The sequence below is a fragment of the Ovis canadensis genome, chromosome 2 (genome assembly GCF_042477335.2).
Source record: "Ovis canadensis isolate MfBH-ARS-UI-01 breed Bighorn chromosome 2, ARS-UI_OviCan_v2, whole genome shotgun sequence".
Classification (NCBI taxonomy): Eukaryota; Metazoa; Chordata; class Mammalia; order Artiodactyla; family Bovidae; genus Ovis; species Ovis canadensis.
In genome coordinates, this window is record NC_091246.1 from 40,432,112 (window position 1) to 40,459,125 (window position 27,014).

Below are 27,014 nucleotides of genomic sequence, written 5' to 3' on the forward strand. Positions count from 1 at the left end.
ACTTTTATTTTGATTATGTTTTAACTTGGTTTAATGACTATTTTGCTGCACATAAGAAAGTAAATTGGTCTAGATATGGTGGTTTTCTACCTGATGTTTATCAAATATGGGATGAGGTCACATGGCTAACTCCTGAAAAGGGACACATACAATCTAATGCTCCTATATGCTGGGAACAAATAGAGCCATCCCGAGAAGTTAGCCAACTTAATTACAATGATTGGAAACAACTGGGATATTTGCCTCAAGAAATATACAATGCAATCACTCCTGTGTTTTCCAAACCCAGTTTAGGTCCTCCTCTTGCCTGGCCAGGAACTGATTGGGACTGGATCCCTCAGTCACACTGGTTTGCTCCAAACGGGACCTACTGGATATGTGGCTCACACCTATGGGTGTGGCTTCCCCCTGGCTGGATAGGAAGATGCACCCCAGGTCTAACTTTTATTCATAGCTTCTTATTTTCAGAGCTTCCAGAGAAACCTATTAATCTGCCGCACCTTAAAACTCCTTGGGCAAAATCTGTATTTCACTGGTATGATCATCTGGCTACAATATTCGTTCCCTCTCTGGGAACTACAGATGAGATGTCATACTATAAGTTGATGCTCTAACTTTCAGCCCTTAATGCTGAACAAATACCAATTAAAAAGGTGGTTTTACAAAACAGATTGGCCTTAGATATTCTAACGGCTGCATAAGGAGGGACTTGTGCCATTATTCACACCCAATGCTATACATATATAACAGATATGAGTACTAATGTTACTCACTTTACTAAACACATGAATAAGATGATTCAGGTTTATGGATTCTCCCAAAGCCTGTCACCTCACTTTGTGAAACATTAACTAGCTCCCCACAGTGGAAAACTATCTTAATTGTAATAATTGTAATTGTTCTCTTTCTACTGTTTGCTCCCTGCATCTCTAACTGTGTAACTGGATTTGTTTCTAACCGTTTGAAAGCTTTTAAGTTACAAATGGTTGTCCAGGCTCCTACGAGTGCCACAACCTCCTCCAAATATTACTTGCCACTGGATCAGAGACCCTCAATATGTGGGTCAGGAGAAAATGCTGCCTCAACAATTTAGGAACCAAGAAGCAGTTATGGAATGAAAACGATGCCCATTTCCCTTGGCATCATAATTCTACTGAAAGAAAAGGGGGGAGAGACAGAGTCAATTCCTAGGCAGATTGCTAAGAAGTCCAGGTTCTCCGAGTAGAAGAAAGGGGATTGGGGTTCTCAAGGAGGAAGAAAGGACAAACCCCCTTTTTTTTTTCTCTACATTCCTTTTTTTCTATAAACCCAGAACTGATGATTAGAAAACAAACAAATCAGTTTAAACTCTGTAATAGGCACTATGTAACAACAATGTATCCTGCTTGAGAACAGTTTCTCCTTCCTGAAAACCTTCTGACTCATCCTGATATCTTAAAATGTATATTATGGGAGTGGGTCTGGTTCCGTTCAGTCACTCAGTCATGTCCAGCTGTTTGTGACACCATGGGCTGAAGAACGCCAGGCTTCCGTGTCCATCACCAACTCCCGGAGCTTGCTCAAACTCACGCTCATCAAGTCGGTAATGTCATCCGACCATCTCATCCTCTGTCGTCCCCTTCTCCTCTCGCCTTCAATCTTTTGCAGAATCAGGGTCTTTTCCAAGGAGTCAGTTCTTCACATCAGGTGGCCAAAGTACTGGAGTTTCAGCTTCAGCATCAGTCCTTCCGATGATATTCAGCACTGATTTCCTTTAGGACGGGCAGGTTGGATCTCCCTGCAGTCCAAGGGACTGACAAGAGTTTTCTCCAACACTACAGTTCAAAAGCATCAATTCTTTGGTGCTTAGCTTTCTTTATAGTCCAACTCTCACATCCATACATGACTACTGGAAAAACCATAGCTTTGACTAGATGGACCTTTGTTGGCAAACTAATATCTCTGCTTTTTAATATGCTATCTAGGTTGGTCATAACTCTTCTTCCAAGGAGCAAGCCTCTCTTAATTTCATGGCTGCAATCACCATCTACAGTGATTTTGGAGCCCAAAATAGTCTGTCACTGTTTCCCCATCTATTGGCCATGAAGTAATGGAACCAGATGCTATGATCTTAGTTTTCTAAATGTTTTAAGTTTTAAGCTAACTTTTTCACTCTGCTCTTTCACGTTCATCAAGACACTCTCTAGTTCTTCTTCGCTTTCTGCCATAAGGGTGGTGTCATCTGCATATCTGAGGTTATTGATATTTCTCCCAGCAATTTTGATTCCAGCTTGTGCTTCACCCCGTCCAGCATTTCTCATGATGCACTCTCCATATAAGTTAAATAAGCAGGGTGACACTAAACAGCCTTGACGTACTCCTTTCCCGATTTGGAACCAGTCTTTTGTTCCATGTCCATTTCTAACTGTTGCTTCTTGATCTGCATACAGATTTCTCAGGAGGCAGGTAAGGTGGTCTGGGATTCCCATCTCTTTCAGAATTTTCCATAGTTTATTGTGATCCACACAGTCAAAGGCTTTGGCATAGTCAATAAAGCAGAAATAGATGTTCTTCTGGAACTCTTTTGCTTTTTTGATGATCCAGCAGATGCTGGCCCTAGGTTCTATTTGGCTGGCAAATTTTCAATGAGAGGAGACCAATACTTTTAACAAAGAACATTTTATTAAATTTTTATTTTAATATTTTTATTGGCTGTGCCATGCAACATGCAGGATCTTAATTCCCTGACCAGGGATGAACCCCTGTTCCCAGAAGTGAATTCAGAGTCTTAACCACTAGACCAGAGAAGTCTCATCAATGAAGCTGTTGTTTAGTTGCTAAGTTGTGTACGACTCTTTGTGGCCCCATGGACTGTAGCCTGCTAGGCTCCTTTGTTCATGGGATTTCCTAAGCAAGAATACTGGGGTGGGTTGTCATTTCCATTTCCTGGGAATCTTCCTGGACCAGAGATCGAACCCATGTCTCTTGCACTGGCAGGCAGATTCTTTACCACTAAGCCACCAGGAAAGCCCGTATCAACAGAGTACATTTTAGCAATTAAGTTCCTTTGATTCAATAAGACGTATTAACCACGTTCCACCACCAGGCTCTTTTATGATCTCTTTCCCATAAGAGAATCGGATCAGGTTCAGTCTCAACTTGTATGAACAAAACAATTTGGCTGATCAAACCTCACCAAACCATTTCTCCAATCGGAAGGTGGGAAACAGTACTGAATCTCAGGGTGAGGTGAGAGATGTGTTTATGATGACCAAACATCTCACAATTCCTGGGACAGTCTGTCTGAAAAAAAGTTTGACCCCGACACCCACACAAATATACTCTAGAGAATTCCTTGGCCGTCTAGTGGTTGGGACTTTGCGTTCTAGTACAGGGGGAATGGGGGACTCCGGTTTGATCCCTAATCAGGGAACTAGGATCCCACATGCTGCAGAGTGTGGCCAAAATTTAAATAAGTAAATAACACTCGTTAAAAAATACAATCTAACTTGTCAGTTTTCAAGACCTAATTTTAAGTTGAGAAAACAGGACATTTGGAAGGTGGGATAGAGATTTGTGCATATTCAGAAAGTGTAACTGGGTTGTCACTAGAAAAGTAAACTTAAGATATTATATCCATCTGTCATGTAAAAGTTTTTCAACGCACAGGAGTCCACCCTTCTATCTGGGCGAACTCATACGGAGCATGGAAGAAGGAAAAGAAACCAAAGTTCAGCTCACTGGATCTACTTTCCTTGGCTAGAGAAAACCCGAAAGATCCTGAGAGGCCACAGAAAATAAAAGATGAAATACTATGCACCTAATGTAGCTGAGTAACCCTGTGGCTGGAAGGGAACCCATGGTGTAGGTGGCAGACACAGCCTTATACTACTTCAGGGCAAAATTCCACGTGGATCCTTTCATCACGAATCAACTCTTTCATGAAGCAGTGCTCTAAAGGGGGAGTCAGTCAGGGGCTGTGACATCTTGCCCACAAGATGCAGGCACTGTCCCAGGAGTTCCACACAGATTTTTCCTTTTGAATTCTACAGCCAATCTGCAACGCACGTATAATATATAATTACCACTGAGGCCGAAGAAAAGAAAACTTAGGAGGTCAAAGGACTTGCCCTCGTTTGTAAAATCCACCAGTGGAACACCATGAACCAAAATCTCTGCTCTCAGAATCTGTTCTTTTTGTTTGCATTTGTTTGTATTATCAGGTTTGTTATTTTTTCTGACTATAATAAAAGTATATATACCAAGTAAGGGAGCAGGAAATGGCAACCTGCTCCAGTATTCTTGCTGGGAAATCCCATGGACAGAAGAGCCTGGTGGGCTACAGTCCATGGAGCTGCATTAAGAGTCAGACATGACTTAGCAACCAAACAAACGGAGCACGTCAGAACTTTTTTTTTTCCTGGCCATGTCATGCAGCTTATGGGATCATAGTTCTCTGACCAGGGACTGAACCCAGGCCTGCAACAGTGAAAGCATAGAGTCCTACCCACTGGACCACCAGGGAATTCCCAGCAAGTCAAATTTAAGAAACGGCCCTCTGTCTGCCCCAGTGTCCCCAGTGTCGCCATTTTACCAGGCAACAACTTCCTCCTTTACCATGCTCCCTCCTTCCCTGTTCAGGCGCTGAAAACACACCCAGCACACCGGCTCCCACTGAGGATCAGCAGTGCAGGCAAAGCTCACCAGAAACTGCAGTAAATGTGCATGATGCACTGGCATGCTCCCCCTTTCCTTTCTGGAAAGATCTCTGCCTCGGGACTGGAACCTAAGTTAAGGAGGCACACAATTCTATGGGGAGAGACACGTAGCTTGGTTACTGAGAGCTCAAGGCCACACCACCTAAGAGGACAACACAAGCCAAAGGAAGTGGCCTTCGTTTGGGCGAGGATGTGGGGCACAGAAAGGAGCTTCAGGGTCTCCAAGTCAGGTCAAAGGAATGCCAAGCCAGGCTGTGCCACGGGAGGACACCCAGGATGGCAGCTACTTCCAGCTAGAACATCAATAAGCTCATGTTTGGAACTTCCCTGGTGGTCCAGAGGTTGACACTTGGCCTTCCATTGCAGGGGTGTGTGCGTTCAATCCCTGGTCGAGGAGCTAAGATCCCACATGACTGGCAGCCAAAAAATCAAAACATAAACCACAGAAACAATATTGTGACAAATTCAATAAAAGCTTTAAAAATGGTCCAGAGTGAAAAAAAAAACTTAATAAAAACGGTCATGCTCACGTTTGCAGGGTCCTTGATGGTTTGTCTGCACAATATTTCACAGCCACCATCTTTTTATACCCTTAGGACTCTATGGAGTCAGCAAGGCACATTTTACATCATTTTTACAGAGGGCCTCAACTTCAGCAGACACATGGAGACTTCAAGCTCTAAAACCAGGGTCAGTTACAGCAGAGCCAGGATGAGAAAGCAGGCCTCCTAATTTCTAATCCCCATCTGTCCCCTACAGCTTGTTTCTTCACCAAAGCACACAAGGAAGATAATTTAAAGAAAAATCAATAAATAATATTAATACAACAAAGAGAAAAGAGGGAAAGAGTGGGAATTACCACTTCTTTCTTGCCTGGATGAATTGGGGGAATGGCCATCCCCCCAACACTAAAACATATTTATGGTAATTTCATAAGCTTACAGTCTGAATGCTAAGAAGAAACCAGAATTATACAAACATCTTTCCTTTCTAGAATAATTACATGGCTGGCCTTAATCTGGTTATTAGATTGCATTTTCCTCTCACTTAAGAGACTATATCTACCTCCTAATTTTCTCACGACCTGAGGCTGAAAAGAGAACTAAGACATGTGTTACAGAGAAATGCAGACGTTCTAAGATGTTCTTAAAGACACCAGAGAGAATGCCTAGCTTCATAATCACTGGGAGAAAATGCATGAGAGATAGGAGTACTGATGCGTTTTAGTAAAATCTGTATTTATCTTTACCCAGACTGAAGGAACTGACATAGAACCAGAAAACACACACCGATAGAAGTGTAGGGGTGTGTATATGTGCACGCACATGTGGATGTGAGCACACTTGCTTGTCTCAGAGTGTGTTGGGGGAGTGGACTGAAAACTATAAATTTGGGCTCCTTTTCATTTTTTCCCAGTGAAGGCTTGCTATTTGAGTCTTCCTACTTTGACATAAAAGACTTTAAAAAATTTTTTATTTTATATTGGGATATAGACCATTAACAATGTTGTAACAGTTTCAGATGGACGCTAAAGGGACTCAGCCACACATATACATGTATCCATTCTCCCCCAAACTCCCCTCCCATCCAGGCTGCCACCTAATATGGAGCAGAGTTCCCTGTGCTAGACAGTAGGTGTTGGTTACCCATGTTTAAAAGAACAGTGTGTACATGTCCATCTCAAACTCCCAAATTTTTGAGAAAGCATTTCAGAAATTCTGCCTGAAGTGAACTGTCAATGCTTTCGGAAGGGACAGTAAAAAAATGGAGAAGGCCAAGATTTCCATAATGACATGGATCACCTCTGAATGGGTGAGCTTTGTTACCAAAAGCAGGAACAAATTCTCAGCCTTATCAACTGATGAAGATTCCCAAACTGGATGTCTTTTAGTCAAGCAACTGCAGCTGTAAGTCATCAAAAAATATTCACAAATAACAAAATAATTATCTTATGAGAGTCAAATGAAGATGGGAAACATGCTGGTCTCCAAGAGGGGGTGGATTTCTTTTAACTTAGAACCCCTATTCTGCTATTAAATAGTGGAATTTCCACAGAGGAAGTTCCTCAGCCAGAGCTTAAGAGATATGGAAGCCCAAATACATGAACCATGTATCTTCCTCTCTGCCTCACTTACTTCCCATTTCTGGTCAACAGCAGACTCAGCACAATTACCCGTGGACATGGACTAGACACAATGACCTAAAGCATGAAAGTTGTCTTTCAGCAAGCAGAAATGTCTAGTTCATCCCATGCTGTATATTACAGCTATAAAAATCTCATTTCCCAGTACTTACCGGCTAACCCGTATTACCACTCACCAATTTCCAGAAAGAATGCGTTAAAGAACTAACCCATCCACCAATCTCGTTACATCTTCCACTAACCAGTCAATTAACTGGAACAAGAGAGTGTTTTCAATAGAAAGACAAGATGATCGATGGGGATCAAAGGGCTTAAACAGCATCTCTCTCCTCTCCTAGCTTGTGATTTAAGGACTTAAAGGTCAGCTCTCTCCTGGGTAAAACATAAAGAGATCAAAAGATCACTTGCATTACAAGGCGGCGTGCCCCATGGGCCAGATAGACTTGCCAGTAAGTGCTCCCACAGTCCAGAAGGAAACATTATGGATTGATGGGTTTAGAAGACACATTATGAAGAAAAAAATGACTTAAATGGGGCCTTGAAGGATGTGCTGGCAGAAAAAAATCACATGCTTTTCCATAGAAGGGGCTGGTGATTTCTACTGCATGTCTATCCTATACAACCACAGCCTTGGGAGATGAATTATCTCACACTAACTCTTAGAAGTTAGACTAGGATGAGTTTGATTCCTGCTTTTAGTACTGAGGGTCTAGAGTGAGGTGCTCTCAATAACTTAGTAAGACTGGCTTTTGAAAGTTAAAATGTAAAATATACACATGACTGAACAAAAACTAAGATGAGCATAGCCACATTAAAAAAAAAAAGAGAGAGAGAGACTGCCTCCCAGGCACTGAGCTGAGTCCATTACCTCACTGATGTCATTCACACATAAGGGAATACACACTGCTGAGAATTCTTAGCCATGGATGTCTGGAAGATACCTACAGAAGGCAAAACTTAGTGACGCTTACCCATGAAGCCTACAGGAAAGAGGAAACTTTAGGAAACAGTGTTTGCACATTTCAGTGTTGAGCAAAGAGCATCCTCAAGTGGACACCGGTGCACCCTTGCTGCCATGAGACTCAGAGTTCTTGGTCTCTGCAAGATGGCCGCCCCAGGTGCTGCTGTTGCTAAGTCGCTTCAGTCGTGTCCAACTCTGTGCGACCCCATAGACGGCAGCCCACCAGGCTTCCCCGTCCCTGGGATTCTCCAGGCAAGAACACTGGAGTGGGTTGCTATTTCCTTCTCCAATGCATGAAAGTGAAGAGTGAAAGTGAAGTCGCTCAGTCGTGTCTGACTCCTAGCGACCCCATGGACTGCAGCAGGCTAGCCTGATAAATATTTTTTCTAATATACTGACTTGCATATGGAATCTTTAGTTATGGCATTCAAACTGTTAGTTGCAGCTTGTGGGACCTAGTTCCCCGACCAGGGATTGAACCCAGGCCCCCTGCATTGAGTGTATGAAATCTTAGCCACTGGACCCCCAGGGATGTCCCCAGCCTGATAAATGTTAAGTGCTAAATTTACTTGACTTTAAATACAGCAAAATTACAGTCAAACTTTTTTAGCTAGGCAAAAATTCATAATTTTCTAAAATATATATATGTATGCAAAAGCTTTTCTACTATGCTTGATAAAAGCTTGAGAAAGAACAACTACAGCAAAAAAAAGATGGAGAAATTGGAAAACATAAACTAAATGAAACGGGAGCACTGAATATATAGATTTACCCTGTCTTGATTACAAACCCACACACCCAACTTGGGAGGATGGTTTATGAGTGAGTGCTGGTTTCTGTGCCATTTCCCACTGACCTGGCCTGCTAGCATCCTGACGTCAAGCCATTATTGTAATCAACAGTACTATGAGTTGGCCTCAAAAAGACGCTTTAGAGCATAGTTTGACATGACCCACATTTAAGCATCGCTAAGGCACACTGGACACAGTAGGGAAAGCCACCCTCAGGGGAGCCCTCAACATAGCTGAGCACTGACAAGTGCCAAATGCTTATTCACTGGGTTAGGTGGAAAGGCTAAAATCATGTCCTGCAATTTCTCCACTGATATTTTCAGTCGCTCAGTCATGTCCAACTCTAGGGGACTGCATGGACGGTAGCCCACCAGGCTCCTCTGTCCATGGAATTCTCCAGGCAAGAATACTGGAGACGTTCACATCTCCAGGGGATCTTCCTGACCCAGGGATTGAACCTAGGTCTCCTGCACTGTGGGCAGATTCTTTACTGTCTGAGCCACCAGGGAAGCCCTCCAATGATCAACTGGCAGTAATTACATCTACTTTATAGGACTAGGACTGCTGTGACGATGAATAGTTCCAAGCACTTAGAAAGGATGATGGATTTGCAGTTGTCATCCTCATAACCTTACAATCAGCGTGTCAACTGGAAAAAATACTAACCCAATGTCTTACGGGCACTTCCTCCACCACCTGTATCATCAGCCGCCCTCCTCCAGGAAAATGGAAGTCTGCAGGTTATCAACCATTGTACTGTCCATGTAAGATGCACCCACTCCACATACAGAGCTAAGGAATGGTTGACCTCTTGTAGCAGAACAGATGGGCTGAGGGCCCAAGAATAGTGCCACTAGCTCCAAGCCTGGGGATAACTCACCACATACAGCTTGCGCCAGATGACAGCCCATTCCCGCAGCGTGGAGGTAAGCTCTTGCACCAGGGGGAGCTCCCCAGGAATCACGGTCTCATTCTGCCTAAAGAGAACAGATACAGGCTCCCTTTACTCCGGGGGGATCGTCGGTGGTTCTCCTGATGGACATCATGATCCTTAGAACTCAAAGATGGGGATGGGGCTGGCTGGTCTTGAAACCAAGCAAAACTTGTCCATTTAGGGAAGCTCTGGCAATTTTTATCACATCTAGCATCTGAGAAAAGAGAAAGAGCTTAACACATCACGATTCTCAAAATGAATTGTGTCTACAGTGGAATGGATATGGAGTTCAGCCTCTACTTTCTCTTTTTGTTTGTTTGTTTGGCTTTGTTTTCTGGTATTTTTTGTTGTTCTTTTTGGCTAAGCCCCATAGCTTGGAGGATCTTAGCTCTGGGACCAGGGACTGAACCTGGGCCCTGGCAGTGAAAGTGACGAATCCTAACCACTGGTTGTTGCTATTCAGTCACTAATTCACATCTGACTCTTTGTGATCCCATGGACTGCAGCACACCAGGCTTCCCTGTGCTTCACTATCTCCCAGAGTTTGTTCAAACCCATGTCCATTAAGTCAATGATGCCATTCAACCATCTCGTCCTCTGTTGTCCCCTTCTCCTCCTGCTCTTGATCTTTCCGAGCATTACAGTCTTTTCCAATAAGTCGACTCTTTCCATCAGGTGGCCAAAGGATTGGAGCGTCAGCCTCAGTCCTTCCAATGAATATTCATGGCACTGCGAGGGAAATCCCTCTGTTTCCCCATTTCGGATCTTTCCAGGAACCTCGAGTACAGTAAGGCCCCTACATACAAACCTCCATGTCGCGAACTTTCAAAGATGCTAATGTGCATCTGGTTCCAGAAAGGAACCGGAACCTGTGCCGTGAACATCAGGTGTGACAGAAATCACAGTTTGCTCTCTGTCGCCTATTGCTGATGACCTTTCATCTCTACCACCTCCCACCTCCTCTCCCTCCTCCAGCCAGTAACTCTTACCTGTTCACTCAATGCCAGCAGCTGTATGCCAGCTATTGTACTGGACTACTGTACTTTCCAAGGTACCGTATTGTAAGAGTAAAAATGTTTTTTGTTTGCTTTTTTGTATTATTTGTGTGAAAAGCACTATAAACCTATGACAGTACAGTACTCTATAGCTGATGGTATTAGTTGGGTACCTAGGCTAACTCTGTTGGACTTATGAACACACTCCTGGAATGCAACTTGTTCACATGTAGGGGACTTACTATACCACGCTAGGCTGGCTTCAGCAATTCCCAGCGATGGAAGCCCAAACTGAGTCCTTTCCCTGGTTCTGCCAAGTTGCCATTTTATCAGTGAGGGTGGGCAAGTGGAGGGGTGTTCCTGGCACAAGGTCCTGGGGCTTGTAACATCACACAGGACCTGCTGTGGGATGGAAGTGGGGCCCTCTTTTGCAACAGTCCTTGGTTTGCTTCTCATCTGCTGGCTACCTGCACAGAAAACGTACATATACCCAAATCCTCACTTACTCACAGTGGACTTTTAATACAAGGCAGACGTGACATTCATCCACATAAATCCCGTCTGGTATTTTTATGATTAGCAAAAGGAAAGAGTGAAAGCAATCTAACGAATGGGGATTACTGGTGGAATTTCCAGACATCGATAAGAATACAAGGTGCCCCATTAGGTTTGGATTTCAGATAGATTAATTTTTAACTCTAAGTATGTCTCAGGAAATACATGGCATATGAATGTAAATAAAAATTACTTTTTACCTGAATTTAAAATTTGACATTCTGCATTTTACCTGGCAACCCTAGTTACTGGGAACATGCCCCAAACTCTGCCTTTCCTCCAGTGTGGCCATGGCTAGTGATCCTGGAGGCTGCCAGGAACAGTCCATCAGAAAGATTTTCCAGAGACTTCCTTGTGGTTAATCGGTTAAGAATCTGTCATTTAAAGCAAGGGATGTGGGTTCGATCCCTGGTCGGGGAACTAAGATTCTACATGTCCCAGAGTGTAACCAAAAATTAAAATAAGTAAATAAAACTTGCTTCTGCTTTTTTTTAATTAAAGAAAAGGGAGGGGAGGTTCTCCAATAGTGCAGGACACGTGGTTTTGAGTCCTGGTTATGTGTGAATTTGGGCACATCTCCATCTCACATCTATAAAATGACGGTGTGGAATTTAGGGCTGAAAATGTTCTCTGTGGCTGTGAGCTAATATGCTTCTGTGATCCACTCCTTTCTAATAGCCCTGGAATTTCTGCTCCAAGCTTTCTTTATTCTCTCCTTGATGCTCCTGCCCACTGACTCACCATCAATGAAGTGAATTTCTCTGCAGAGCACAATCACACATATTAGTTAGTTCATATAATTTTTCATCACGTTCACAACCAGGGACTTCCCTGGTGGTCCAGTGGTTAAGACTCTGGGCTTCCACTCCAGGGGGTGCTGGTTTGATCCCTGTTTGGAGAACTGAGGTTCCATATCACATGCCATGCGGTACAGCCAAGAAAGGAAAAAATAAACAAAACAGTTCAGGGTCAATGTGGGGCCAGGTCTGTTTTCTCTGATTTGCAGGGGGAAAGCCCCAGGTGCGCTGACTCGTCCAGGGTTCAGAGATAAACAGCACAGGTTGCAGCTTGGTCACCTGTCATCCCCCAAGGTTCCCAAAGAGAAGGTTCTCAAGTCTAACGGCTAAAGAGCACCAAATGTTCACATGTGTGTGAGTGCGTGCACGCACGCACACTCACAGAGGCATGCATCAGTGAGCAGCTGGTACAAGAGGAAGATACAGGCCCTCTATGTTCACTCATTATCTGCCTCCACTGTCCCAGGGAAGGATGCAAGGGAGGAAAAAATATCAAAAGAGAAGGCAGAAGGAATGATGTCAGGAAAAAAATTCCATTTTCCTTTCATCCAACAAGTGGAATTGATGACCTGAGACAAATAATGCACAAAATGATACCTTACAATTTCATAAAACCCGTAATGATACTGTACCTTTAGCTCACCTGTTAGGCATTTTCCTACGTTAGAACTTACCCGCGGTCTTCCACAGTGGCCTCTTTCAAATGGATGTACGTTTCAGGGAAAATACCCTGCAGAGAGAAGAACTTGGGTTATGCGGCCATAAAAATCACAGTCCAATATACTCTGAGGAAAACATAATTCAAAGAGACACATGTACTCCAATGTTCACAGAAGCACTATTTACAATATAGCCAGGACATGGAAGCAACCTAGAAGTCCATCGACAGATGAATGGATAAAGAAGACATGGTATACCATGAAAAACAGAATATTACTTAGCAAAAAAAAGGAAAGTTTGGGTCATTTGCAGTGATGTGGGTAGACCTAGTGTCTGTCATACAGAGTAAAGTCAGAAAAACAAATACATATATTAATGCATATATGTGGAATCTAGAAAACTGGTACAGATGAACCTATCTGCAGGGCAGGAATAGAGACACAGATGGAATGATACGGTGGGGGGGGTAGATTGGCAGAGTAGCACTGAGACATATACACTCTCATGCATACAACAGATATCTAGTGGGAACTACTGTGATCGCACAGGGAACTCAGCTTAATTCTCTGTAAGGACCTAGAAGGGCAGGATGGGGAGCCGGGTGGGAGGGAAGTTCAAGAGGGAAGGAATATACACACACATATAGCTGACTCATCTTGTTATACAGCAGAAAATAATACAACATTGTAAAACAAGTATCCTCCGATTAAGAAAAATATCAAAAACCCCTCAGCTCACAATAAAGAGCACAAACAGTCGCAAGTCAAGTAGGGGAGGGGCAAGGGCACCAGGGCAACACCTACAGTTTGCAGTCAAGGTCGTAGGGCGTCAATTACATAGGCTGGCTACCTAAACGAAAGGAGGGCTGAAACACTGAAAGCATATAACTGAATCCTGGGTTCACAGAGCTTAAGATCAACACTTCATAAATGAACAGGCAAACATGCCCAGGGTCAGCTCAGAGTATTTATAGATCCTAAAATGCCTCCAGATTCTACCCAACATGAGGTGCTTCTCTTAAAGGGTTTCGGGTAATTAGTAGATGGAGGGCTATGTACTTAGTGGTCCATAAAATTATGGTGATTTTCTAGACCCATTCCTCTCAGCACTTTCACTTAAACAAAATGCATGGAATCAATTAGGCTTGGTTATTTTTAGCCTTTTCCAGTCTCAACTGCTCTCCATTCTAAATCCCTAAGAGGCAATTTGATGTCGGTATTAAGACACTGCCTGTGGGAAAACTATGCCTAGAAAGACCTAAAAGAAACCCTGGAACCTGGTCAGCAGCAATCTGCAAAAGTGTAGACTGGATCTCACCCACAGGAAGCAAGCCACGGATGTGAGTTTTCTTAAAACCAAAAGCTTCTGCTGTTCAACTGTATGATGTGCTCATCAATAAGCAGAAACATTGCCATTCAGAAAGGCACCGCTGGTCCCTACTTATGGTACTTTTCAGGCCAGACAAGGAGAGGTACTGGACTAACCAGAAAGTTCATCTGGGTTTTTATGCCATCTTATAGAAAAACCTAAATGAACTTTTTGGCCAACCTAATAGAAGAAGCTGTTTAAGAAGCACCATTGGCTCAACTTGCTTGTAGCCCTGAGCCTGTTAAAACTGCAGCCATGAGGACATAGCATGTCAGGGGTAGCTGACCACAAAGGTGGGAGAGTAGCAGGTCATGCCCTGGGGACCCAGGTCAGACGCCTGTGTACTCAGTGATCCTCATTCGTTCAGAGCCAGAAAAACTAGTGCATTTCAACCAGGGATGGTTGTGCATCTAGTTTCGTGTGCTACGTTTATCTGAGCAATCCCCTCCTCTCTCCCTTTTAATCCTCTGCCAATAAAACAGGAAAACAGCAAGAAAATTTGAGACTATGCTGCTCCCAGCATTGGTGATGACAAGGTAGATCCTGCCACTGCCTGAGTCAGAAGCCGAATGGCCATCCTTTCCCTCCAGGCAGGAAGAACCAAAAAAACATATAAAGATACCTGCCGCTCCTCACTTTGAGAAAGGGGCAGGCATAGGGTACATGAGTGAGAAAGCATAATCCCAATCTTGTTACTGATAAAGACCCAGAACACACACAGAGACAAGGTAACACCAACCTCTTTCATGACAAGGACAGTATTCAGAGTGATTTTGGAAAACTGATCACAGAGTTAAACACTAACAAAAATGCAATGTGTGTGTAATTTCTTTGGGGTTTGATTAATGGGTTTCTGAAGCTCCAGGTCAGTCTTTAGGATGCCGAAGGAATCTTGGGTGTGCCTTCCTTCTGCTAGGTGGATGTAAATGTTTTGTTGATCCCCATCTTTGTGGAGAACCAGACTTGCCTGCCCAGTGCTCACCTTGAGGACAGGATGCTGAGTGAAATAAGCCAAACACAAAAGAACAAATACTGCCTGACCTCACTTGTATGACGGTCCTAGAGTAGTCAGATTCATAGAGACAGAAGAGAACTGGGGTTACAAGGACTGGGAGGAGGGAAGAAGGGGGAGCTTATATTAAATGCTTTTAGAGTTTCAGTTTGGGATAATGAAAAAGTTCTAGAGATGGTGGTGATCGTTTCACAACAATATAACTATACTTAATACCCCTCAACTGTACATTTTAAAAGAGTCAAGGGACTTCCCTGGAAGTCCAGCTGTTAAGACTTCACTTTCAAGGCAGGGGGTGTGAGTTCAATCCCTGGTAGGGGAGCTAAGATCCCACATGTCTTGTGGTCAAAAAATTGAAAACATAAAACAGAAGCAATATTGTAACAAATTCAATAAAGACTTTAAAAATGGTCTACAGTAAAATAAATAAAAGAAGTAAAATACTAATTTTCTGTCAAGTATACTGTACAACAATAAAATAAAGCTGTCCAGAACTCGTAAAAAGGTGGTGCACTGACTAACAATGAACCACTCAAAGTAGCAGTTAAGCAGGAGCCATATTTGCAGGCTGAATGAGATGTGCAACTGTTGGTTCCAAGGAGTATCCTTGCAGAAGATTTTTCAAATCAAGAAGATAAAGGACTGATTAACTGTTTCATACACCTAACACCTGATGACTGTTCTCCGAATAACAGGGAGAAATCCAAAACAGAAACATTTGTAATGTAAGTGGCTTATTTTGTAATGGAGCCCTGGGTTGGATCCCTGGGTCGGGAAGATACCCTGGGGAAAGGAATGGCACCCCACTCCAATATTCTTGCCTGGAGAATTCCATGGACAGAGGAGCCTGGCGGGCTACAGTCCATGGGGTCGCAAAGAGTCGGACATGACTGAGTGACTAACACTAACTCAGGCAGCAATCATAGCAGGTAATTTATACTGTGCATGCAGACATGATGATTTTCATATTAAGAGCTATCTATTTTGTCGCATTTCCACTGTTTCTTGTAGGCATCATCTTTCCATGGTAGCATTTGTCCACTTGCAGCCATTTAACTGCTCTTGTAAATCTGAGACTATAGGCTTATTTATTTTTTTAAATATTTGTTTAGTGATTTATTTCGGCTGCATTGGGTCTGAGTTGCAGCACTCAGGATCTTTTGTTGCAGCACAGGGGACCTTAGTTTCCTGACCAGGGATGGAACCTGTGTCCCCTGCATTGGGAGAAGTCTTAACCACTTGACCACCAGGGAAGTCCCTGTAGGCATGTTCCTATGCCATTTTGACACACAGAAAGCCAGAATAAACCTAGGTAATATGTTTCAGATTTCCAGCCTCTCTCCATTCTGTTTTTGCTTTCTCAGGGCAACCTATCCACTTGAGTTAAAAAAAAGAAAAGAACTAATGATTTTGTAGATATTACCCTTATCCTTACTTCCACAATCCTGCCAGGATCAATAACCAGTTTCTGCATATCTCTTGGCTTCTTCTATTTGCAAAACCACTAGCTTGTTTTATCACTTGTTTTTATAGCTTGTTTTTATCATTCTAACCAATTAAGTCTGCTTGTAAATAACACCAGAAATTTCCACTGAAACAATAGGCTTTTCAAATAGCTCTTCCCCTAAAGACTGACAAACAAGGAGAAAGCATTAGGACAGCATTTCAACTAGGCTGGATTGCTTAATGAAGGGGTGTCAAAGTTGAGCATAATTCATGACAGCTGACTTTGAATTCTCTGTTTTGCCTGGATCTACCAGAAAGATATTTCAACTTATAAGTCAACAAGTAAATGCATGGCCTTTGTTTGTCTTATTATTTCGCTGAATTACAAAGTTTAATTATTAAGAACTGAGAAAAGCTCTTACTTAAATAATTCTTCTCAAGAGTGAGACTGGAAGCTTAAACGGGTTTTAAGACTATGAATACAAAAAATTTAAAAACACATTGGGACTTTGTCATTTAGATCCTAGTGAAGCACTCCACCAACTTTCCAAAGCAGACAACAGACGGATTCTGGTGTATCAGGACATCATAAGATGCCTTAGAGATGCTTCAAAGAGAGTTTTACAGACTGCAGACACTGAAAGGGAAAACTGTGGTCTGGGACCTTGGTTCAACAGAATTCACCTGCATCAGTTAAAAATATAAAATTCTGTTTGGTCTCAAAAGTTCATATGATCTTATCCAAGAGTGGCTTTTTATGTTTTAAAATTAACTTTAAAAAAGGATTGGTGATTAAGTGACATAAGTATTTCTGCTCTTGAAATTTAGAACTTCAAAATTATTCACTCTAATCCTGCTTTGAAAAATAACTCGTGCTTATGCTCAGCCATGTGCAACTTTTTATGACCCCATGGACTGTAACCCACCAGGCTCCTCTGTTCATGAGATTCTCCAGGCAAGAATACTGGAGTGGGTTGCCAGACCCTCCTCCAGGGGATCTTCCTGACCCAGGGATTGAACCCAAGTCTCCTGCACCTCCTGCATTGGCAGGTGGATTCTTATCACTGAGCCACAGGAAAGCCTGAAAAAAATAACTACCACTTCCATAATTGTGAGTAAAATAAACACTGATAGGTTTCAACCAAAACCAAGAAGCAGAAGTGGCTGTAAACTAGGTTCCCTTCTTAACAAGCGTACTAGAGGAAAGGCTTTTGCTCTGGTCCTAACACGCTCTCGTTCACACCAGAACATCTGCTGTTTTGGATCCTTATATGAAGGCCCAGGGAAACTAAAGTCAGCAAGAGTTTACTCCTTTAATCAAATAGTTTATTATTATTTTCACTACACTTAAGTAGAAAATGAAGACCCAGAGGCACAAGCATCTAACTGTGGGTATAAAAATTCAGCATCAGGATTTTAGGGAGGGATAAAAGGACTAAAACGGTGGGAGTGGATCACCACATTAAAAGCAAACAGGCCTTTATTTTGGTAGATTATTAAACTGTCAGAGTTAATAAATTGTGTGTGCATACATACACATGTGCAAATACTGAGTGCTGTTTGAGCATCAACAATATAGAAAGCTTAACTAGGACAGTCATGGTTTTAAATGGCCTATACCTTCCAGAAAGGTGTTTTTCTGGGCCCACACCTTTTTAAAATTAATTTTTATTGGAGCATTGTTGCTTTAAAATGGCGTGTTCGTTTCTGATGTAGAGCAAAGTGAACCAGTGATATGTCCACACGTATCCCCTCTTTTATGGATTTCCTTACCCTTTTGGTTACTACAGAGCACTGAGTCGAGTTGCCTGTGCTCTACAGTAGGCTCTCATTAGTCATCTACTTTATACACAGCAGTGCATGTATGCCAGTCCCAATCTCCCCACGCACAGCCTTTCTGAGACGTGTGTGCTAGCACCTCTTTTGTCTTGTGCCGTATTTGGCAAGTAAAACCTGTGGGTTTGTGTTTTTTCTTTTTATTGAGTTCTTGATCAGTTCTGAAATGTTCCTCTCGCCCTCGCTCTTTTGGATGGGAACGAACTGTGAAATAGCACGGCCTCATCAACACTGTCCTTTTCAAAAGAAAGTGCTGACAGGCTGTGCAGTGCCAGTCTGCAGTGTCACAGAAAAAGTGCTGACCTGACCTGAAATAAACCGAGAGGGTATTAACCTAACTCACAGGTTTTCTTTAGCTTGACTATTAGCAGCTTTGGCACTGGGAAAAGGAACCCACGAGCGTCAGTGTTTTTCAAATTCTTTGCCCATGATGGGACAGCAACCCAGCATGACTGTCATAAAACATAATCAAAAATACACAAAATACTGTAAAATATACACCTAACACTGAAGTTTCCTGAAACGTGACTTACCACGGCATTCCATTTTCTATTTTTCAGTTTGAGTTATAAAAAGATGTTGGTTCTAACCCACTCTATTGATTTCGTGGGAGTTTCACAGTTGGAAAACTAGGACTCTGAGGACTTTCCTGGTGGTCCAGCGGTTAAGACTCTGCACTCCCATTGCAGGGGGCACAGAGTCGATCCCTGGTCAGGGAACTAAGATTCCACAGGCCAATGGTGTGGCCCCCGCTAATAAAAACCTACTACTCTGGTTTTCCATTTTATAAAAAAGGAAAGAGTCACATGGAAATGAGGAGACCCTGTGGTTCTAGGATTTCAAAACTGGAGCTAAAAGATAAACAGAGAAGCCCCCCTCCTCTGATACAGAGCAACATCCCTAGATGACCACATCGCTCAGCTCAAGCAACCAGAAAGCCTGCAGAGGCCCTACCTGGGGTGTCAAATTCACCTCCAGCTTTTATCCTTGAGTTGGCTGGTGGGAAATACAGCCATAGGACTTGGACTCTTTTACCTGAACAGTGAGGTCAGACAATTTGCTTCTGAATCTACAGAACAGCTGTCAAAGACAAAGCAAACTGGGCCCACAGGCAGCAGATAATGGGATCAGGTAAGACAACACAAGACTGGCAGACAGATTTCCAAGCAGAACACTGAACCATAAGCCATACCTTTTTGGATTTATTTTGGAGGGTGTATCCTCTGTACCAACCTGTCAGGGTAGAAGAGAAGACAGAATCGAGTATGTTATCTGGGACAACACACAGACACTAGCAACATACATCCTCATAACCCGGGTCTCCTGCATTGCAGGCAGATTCTTTACCATCTGAGTCACCAGCAAAGCCCATGGTTTGGGTGTGGACATGGAATCCAGGAGGCCTCTAGCAAACAATATGAACATTTTCATTTATTATACAGTAAAAATCTAGATTTCTAATTTCAGAGCTGTACTGTCTTGATAACTAAAGGACTTAAAATTCACTTAGAATCACGTCTCATCACTTCTTTGGAGAATGGACTAAATAAATAAATAACAGGATGGAAGACAGCTCAGTCTCTCAACACACTTTAATCCCTTCCAGTCATTCAATAAATGCTTTTGCACAAATGAAAATGAACTTTCATCCATTTATATACATTCTGCAAGTTACCTTATACTACTAAAATAGATATATTAAAGTAATTTATATATATTCTCTCCTTCTTGCTTTCTCTCCCACCCCTACAACCCTCTCTCCCAGGATAAGAACCAATATTCTGGAAAAATTTTAAATCAGAATAGCAAACCTTATACATCTATATGTACATATATATATATATCAAAACTTATAAATATATATATATATATAACAAACTGAAACAAACAAAACAACATTTTAAACAATTCTTGGCAATGCTGCAATACTCCTCTACATACAAAGATTTTACGTGTTTGCTTAAAAGGCTTTCAGTAAAGTCTTTAACTTCCTTCTAAAAATTCCAATCAATACACGTATTCCTATGGATGTTTTCCCACCCTCTCTTATAAAGGAAGTATATAATTTAATCTATCCATAAATAGACACTGGATGCTGCTGCTACTGCTGCTGAGTCACTTCAGTCGTGTCCAACTCTGTGTGACCCCATAGACGGCAGCCCACCAGGCACCCCCATCCCTGGGATTCTCCAGGCAAGAACACTGGAGTGGGTTGCCATTTCCTTCTCCAATGCATGAATAATGAATATTTATTGAATACCTAATATAGGTAATTCACTGAAATAATTTTGTTCATTCCCTATATCCGTGAAGCATCAGGGTGGTTATTCTGCCTAAGTACACCTTGTTGTCAGCGGTCCAGATGTATAAAGGAGCCATAAACACACAGTGAGCACATGCAAGCTGTAATGGAAACTTCAGGCATGCTGTTTCTGGCCAAAATTATAATCGGAAAACACACATGCACTCCAATGTTCACAGCAGCACTACTTACGATAGTCAAGACACGGAAACAACCTAAATCTCCATCGACAAAGGAATGGATAAAGAAAATGTGGTTCATATTCAGAACAGAATACTACTCAGCCATAAAGCAGCAATGGATGGACCTAGAGATTATCAAACTATGTGAAGTCAGAAACAACATAGGGTATTATGCTGTGGACTGGTGTCTTTAATTAGGAGTGGTGTCCCCTGTTCAAATTATTTTTGGTCAATCATGGGCTTTGATGCAAATCTATAACCAGTCCACAGCAGCATAATACCCCATTCTAACCAGTTAAAAACAGGAAAATCCTTAACACTTCTGAGTGCTGACAGTTCAAAATCTGTGAAAATATTAATAACTCTATACTTCAAGAAGGTAAATTCAGCTCCCTAATACATCCAAAATAGTTTGTGTCCAGTGGTGGATGATTTTATATAGAACAAATTATAGAAGAGTTCTATTAGCAGATGCATGAAATTAAAAAAAAATTTTTTTGAAGTGTAGTTGGTTTACAATGTGTTAATTTCTGGTGTACAACAAAGTGATATAGTTATGTATACATTTATGTGTGTGTGTGTGTGTGTATGTTCTTTCTCATATTCCTTTCCATTATAGTTTATTATAGAATATTGACTACACGTACAACAGCCAAGACATGGAAACAAGACTTCAGTCTCTTCCAAGCAGTTTTCATCTCTTTATGTCCTATAAACCCAAGATGATGTTGAACTACAGACTGGGTTCACTTTCAGAGGGGAACTTACCAATACTTTTGTAAACAGTGTTTGTGCACAGCTATCCATCATAGAATTATGCTTCTGAAACCTGTCATTTTTGAAAACTTTTTTTTCTTTTAAACCTAAGTCTTCTCTAGGAAATGGCAACCCACTCTAGTACTCTTGCCTGAAAAAGCCCATGGACAGAGGAGCCTGGCAGGCTACAGTCCCCATGCGATCGCAAAGAGTCGAACATGACTTACTTAGTGACTTAACAACAACAACAAAGTCTTCTCTACAACTGTGGTATGTGTGCAACTCCTTCTAAAGGCTCAGGATCACCATGCTTAATTCTACAAAAGTGAACGCTCACACTGGGTACTGGCAGAACACTGTCTGTTTCTGGAGTTTTTATCATATATGCTGAGGACTTTATAAATTCAGCTGCTAATAAATCCAAGGGCTATGGTAATAGTCCAAGAGTACATTTGCTCATTTCCACATTACAAACTAGAGTTGTGATACAAGCAAGAACCTGAATTTCCAATTAATGCCAACACCTAAAGCAAGAAAATTACAGTTAAATAGAGTACACTACTGGCCTGTTGAAAGTGTTATCAACAAGCACCCATTATCACTGAGTCGTGTGAACTGGTTGGAATCTCAGTTGCTGTCTTAGATTTAAAAATGAAGGGAATGGTGGACGGATGATAAGTCCAGAAGATTAGGTGAAATGACAATCTCAAAAAGTAAGCTTCTGGCAACCATGGGGAACTTCAGAAGTGATTCTCTGCAGGGACTTCCTTGGCAGTACAGTGGTTAGGATTCCACGCTTTCACTGACAAGGCCTGGGTTCAATCCCTGTTTAGGGAACTAAGATCCTACAAGCCACAGTGCAGCAAAAAAAAAAAAAAAAAAAGTGATTCTACGCAAAAGGTTGATCTGTTTGGGAAGAGTCATTTCTATTTTCCTGGGGCTGACCCACTCCAGAATAAAACTGTCCCCTCCAATTTAAAAATATCAGAGAGTCCCTAATTCCATTGTCAAAGTCACTTACTTGAGCTGGTTTCTCAGATAATCTCCATCAGTCAAGATTCCATCATCACCTGCTCCATTTCACCTCACCTGTCCAAATGCATCTCTGGCCACTGCCCACTTTCTGGCTCCCATAGGACAGGTCCCTTACTTGGCTCTTCACCCGCTCTACATACAACCATTCAATAAATATTTATTAAGCACTAGTTTAGATACCATGGTAGAGTGGAAAACAAGAGTCATTACAAAGATTACACTCTAATATAAAATATGATATATATGATGATCTCAGAGGATGACAGCGCTAGGTAAAAGCACTCAAGAAGAGCACATGGCAGAAAATAATTACCCACATGGGACATGATAAAATGGAATGAACTACAGCTATACACAACATCATGGGTGAACCTAGAAAACATTATGCAGAATGAAAGAAACGAAACAGAACAGACATGCATAGTTCCATTTACATAAAGCTGAAGGGCAGACAGACTAATCAACCCATGGGGATCTAAATTAGCACAGTTTTTTTTTTTTAAGTGGGAATTGCACAGAAGAAGGTGACGGAACTTTCTGGAGCATGGGGAATGCTCTGTGTCTTGACTGTATCATTAGGCACATGTTGTGCACTCAATTTGCTTAAATTCCTTGAATTGTACCTAAGATGAGTGTATTTCACTGTATATACATTTCACTGCAATTTCTAAAAAACATTAAAAAATGTAAACTTATCAAAGGAACAAAAAGCTATGAATAAAGCTAGTGAAGGTGATGGAATTCCAGTTGAGCTATATCCTAAAAGATGATACTGTCAAAGTGCTGTACTCAACATGCCAGCAAATTTGGAAAACTCAGCAGTGGCCACAGGACTGGAAAAGGTCAGTTTCATTCCAATCCCAAAGAAATGCAATGCCAAAGAATGTCCAAACTACCATACAATGGCTCTCATCTCACACGCTAGGCTAAGTAATGCTCAAAATTCTCCAAGCCAGGCTTCAATAGTACGTGAACCGTGAATTTCTAGATGTTCAAACTGGATTTAGAAAAGGCAGAGGAACTAAAGATCAAATTGCTAACATCTGCTGGATCATGGAAAAAGCAAGAGAGTTCCAGAAAAACATCTACTTCTGATTTATTGAATAAGCCTAAGCCTCTGACTGTGTGAATCACAATAAACTATGGAAAATTCTTCAAGAGATGGGAATACCAGACCACCTTACCTGCCTCCTGAGAAATCTGTATGCAGGTCAAGAAGCAACAGTTAGAAATGGACATGGAACAACAGACTGGTTCTAAATTGGGAAAGGAGTACGTCAAGGCTGTATATTGTCACCCTGCTTTTTTAACTTCTATGCAGAGTAAGTAAAGTAAGTCACTCAGTCGTGTCCAGCTCTTTGTGATCCTGTGGACTGCAGCCCACCAGGCTCCTCAGTCCATGGGATTCTCCAGGCAAGAATACTGGAGTGGGTTGCCATTTCCTTCTCCAGGGGATCTTCCTGACCCAGGGATTGAACCCGGGTCTCCCTCATTGGAGGTAGACGCTTTAACCTCTGAGCCACCAGTACATCATGTGAAATGCTGGGCTGGATGAAGCACGAACTGGAATCAAGATTGCCAGGAGAAATATCAATAACCTCAGATATGTAGATGACACCACCCTTATAGCAGAAAGCAAAGAACTAAAGAGCCTCTTGATGAAAGTAAAAGAGGTGACTGAAAAAGTTAGCTTAACACTCAACATTCAGAAAACTAAGATCATCGCATCCAGTCCCATCACTTCATGGCAAACAGATGGAGAAACAGTGACAGACTTTATTTTTCTGGGCTCCAAAATCACTGCAGATGGTGACTGCACCCATGAAATTTAAAGATGTTTGCTCCTTGGAAGAAAAGTTATGACCAAGCATATTAAAAAGCAGAGACATTACTTTGCTGACATAGGTCTAGCCAAAGCTATGGCTTTCCAGTAGTCATGTATGGATATGAGAGTTGGAACTATAAAGAAAGCTGAGCGCTGAAGAATTGATGCTTTTGAACTGTGGTGTTGCAGAAGACTCTTGAGATCATATTGATGTATGCCAAAACCAATATAACACCGTAAAGTAATTAGCCTCCAATTAAAATAAATTTATATCAAAAACAAAAGACTCTTGAGAGTCCCTTGGATTGCAAGGAGATCCAACCAGTCAATCCTAAAGGAAATCAGTGCTGAATACTCATTGGAAGGACTGATACTGAATCGGAAATTCCAATACTTTAGCAATGTGATGCAAAGATCTGACTCTTTGGAAAAGACCCTGATGCTGGGAAAGATTGAAGGTAGGAGAAGGGGATGACAGAGGATGAGATGGTTGGATGGCATCACCAACTCAATGGACATGAGTTTGAGCAAGCTCCAGGAGCTGGTGATGGACAGGGAAGCCTGACATGCTGCAGTCCATGGGGTTGCAAAGAGTTGGACATGACTGAACAACTGAACTGAACTGATCTAAGGAACATTACGAAGTATCCATCTCAAAGTGACACAGAATTCAACAATAAAGGCATTGCTCAAGTATTACTAAACATTTTTATTGGAAAGTACCTTGAAACCAGTTTCAGTCACATGTGAAAAATCAGAGTTTTTACTCCAATTTCTCCATTGTTTTTACTTTGTATTGTGTCTCTCCAATGACACTGTTCATCTTTCTTGTTTGAGGCTCCAAAACTGATTCTGAACAAGCACTGCTATTTCCAAAAATTCAATCCCAGTCTGGACATTCATTTACTCATTCAACAAAAAGATGCTTAGGAGAGCAAGACCTATAACATCTTTGTCATACTTGGTCTCATTTTTTAATGGGAAGAGAAAAACAAACATGTGAACACACAAGGATATGAAAAAAGTCATTTCATAAAGGGCTAAAAGTTATTAGGGAAAGAGTGACAGTGTACCCTAACAGTCACTGCCACACTATTCAGAACAGCCAAGACATGGAAGCAACCTAAGTATCTATCAACAAAAGAACAGATAAAGATGATGTGGTTTATATACACAGTAGAATATTACTCAGCCATAATAAAGAATGAAAGCCACTTGCAGCAACATCGGTGGACCCAGAGATCACACTAAGTGAAGTAAGTCAGAGAAAGATAAATATATGACATTACTTATAAATGGTATTAGTCGATCAACTGTATCCGACTCTTTGCAACACCATAGACTGTAGCCTGCCGGGCTCCTCTGCCCACGGGATCCTCTAGGCAAGAATACTGGAGTGGGTAGCCATTCCCTTCTCCAGGGGATCTTCCTGACCCAGGGATTAAACCTGGGTCTCCAGCACTGCGGGTAGATTCTTTATGGTCTGAGTCACCAGGAAATTCCAAACATACACGTGGAGTCTAAAAACTGATGCAAATGAACTTATTTACAAAAACAGAAACAGACTCACAAATTTAGAAAACAATTTATGTTTACCAAAGGGGAAAGGTAGGAAGGAGGGATAAATCAGCAGGAGTTAGGGGATTAACATTACACACTACTACACATGAAACAGATAACAAACAAGGACCTATTGTCAGCCCAGGGGACTATATCCAATATTTTATAACAACCTAAAAATGGAAAAGAATGTGAAAAACAATAAACATACATGTATATGTTTTTTTAACTGAATCATTGCTGTACACTTGAAGCTAACACAACATTGTAAATCAACTATACTTCAATTTAAACAAAAAAAAGTGACAAGTGGAGATGGGTTACTTCGGCACGCATGAACAGAAAATTCTCTCGGCTGAGGATTCACATTGCTAATGTGGTCATTCATTTATTATACATAAAACATTTATTCAACCCTAGCATGCCAGACACTGTCTTCAAGGAGGAAGGAAACAGACTGTAAACAAATAATGAAATACAAAAGGTCCTTTAATGGTAATGCTTGCAGACACTTGGCACACAAAGGCAGGGTTATGAATATGCTGAAGGCAATTACTGACTCGGAAGATTTTTTTTGAACCATAAAAGCATCATTTACATGTGTAAGGCATGAAGCATTTTGAAAAATCTCTCATTTTGCAGTCCCAGAATAAATCTGCTTCCTCTCTGCTCCACCAATAAATTATTCTTATTGTGGTAAAATATACATAAGATGAATTTTAACATTTTAACTATTTGAAAGTACACAGTTCATTGGCATTAAGTACGTTCGCACTGTTGTACAATCATAATTTTTGACCTTCCCAGGAATTAAAGGCAAGAAAGAGATACGGAGCCATGGTTTCTATGCACCTTCTTTGGGCAGTGTAGCCAGCCAGGCTCCTCTGTCTGTGGGATTCTCCAGGCAAGAATACTGGAGTGGGTTGCCATTCCCTTCTCTAGGGGATCTTCCCATCCCAGGGATCAAACCCAGGTCTCCTGCACTGTAGGCAGATTCTTTTCCGCTGAGCCACCAGGGAAGCCCAAAGCCTGGCTGGTCAGGAGTGGGATTTGAACCCACACCTTCAGAGGCTTCTGCAACCTGAAAGCAGGTCTGTGCCTTACACAGCTAGGCCATTCTGACAGAGGAAGAGCTAGGGCTAAATCCTGTTGGTTTTTG

The 27,014-nt window shown here is 41.8% G+C and overlaps 1 protein-coding gene across 1 annotated transcript in view; it reads right to left on the reverse strand.

Moving 5' to 3' along the window:
• DOCK5 (dedicator of cytokinesis 5) overlaps positions 1 to 27,014 on the reverse strand; it is a 274,699-nt gene that overhangs the window by 150,180 nt on the left and 97,505 nt on the right. The window contains exons 3-5 of the mRNA XM_069575968.1: positions 19,388 to 19,428; positions 12,548 to 12,603; positions 9,473 to 9,569 (exon numbers count right to left, since the gene is read on the reverse strand). Of these exons, the coding sequence (XP_069432069.1) occupies positions 9,473 to 9,569; positions 12,548 to 12,603; positions 19,388 to 19,428 (194 nt within the window). The remainder of the gene's footprint in view (positions 1 to 9,472; positions 9,570 to 12,547; positions 12,604 to 19,387; positions 19,429 to 27,014) is intronic.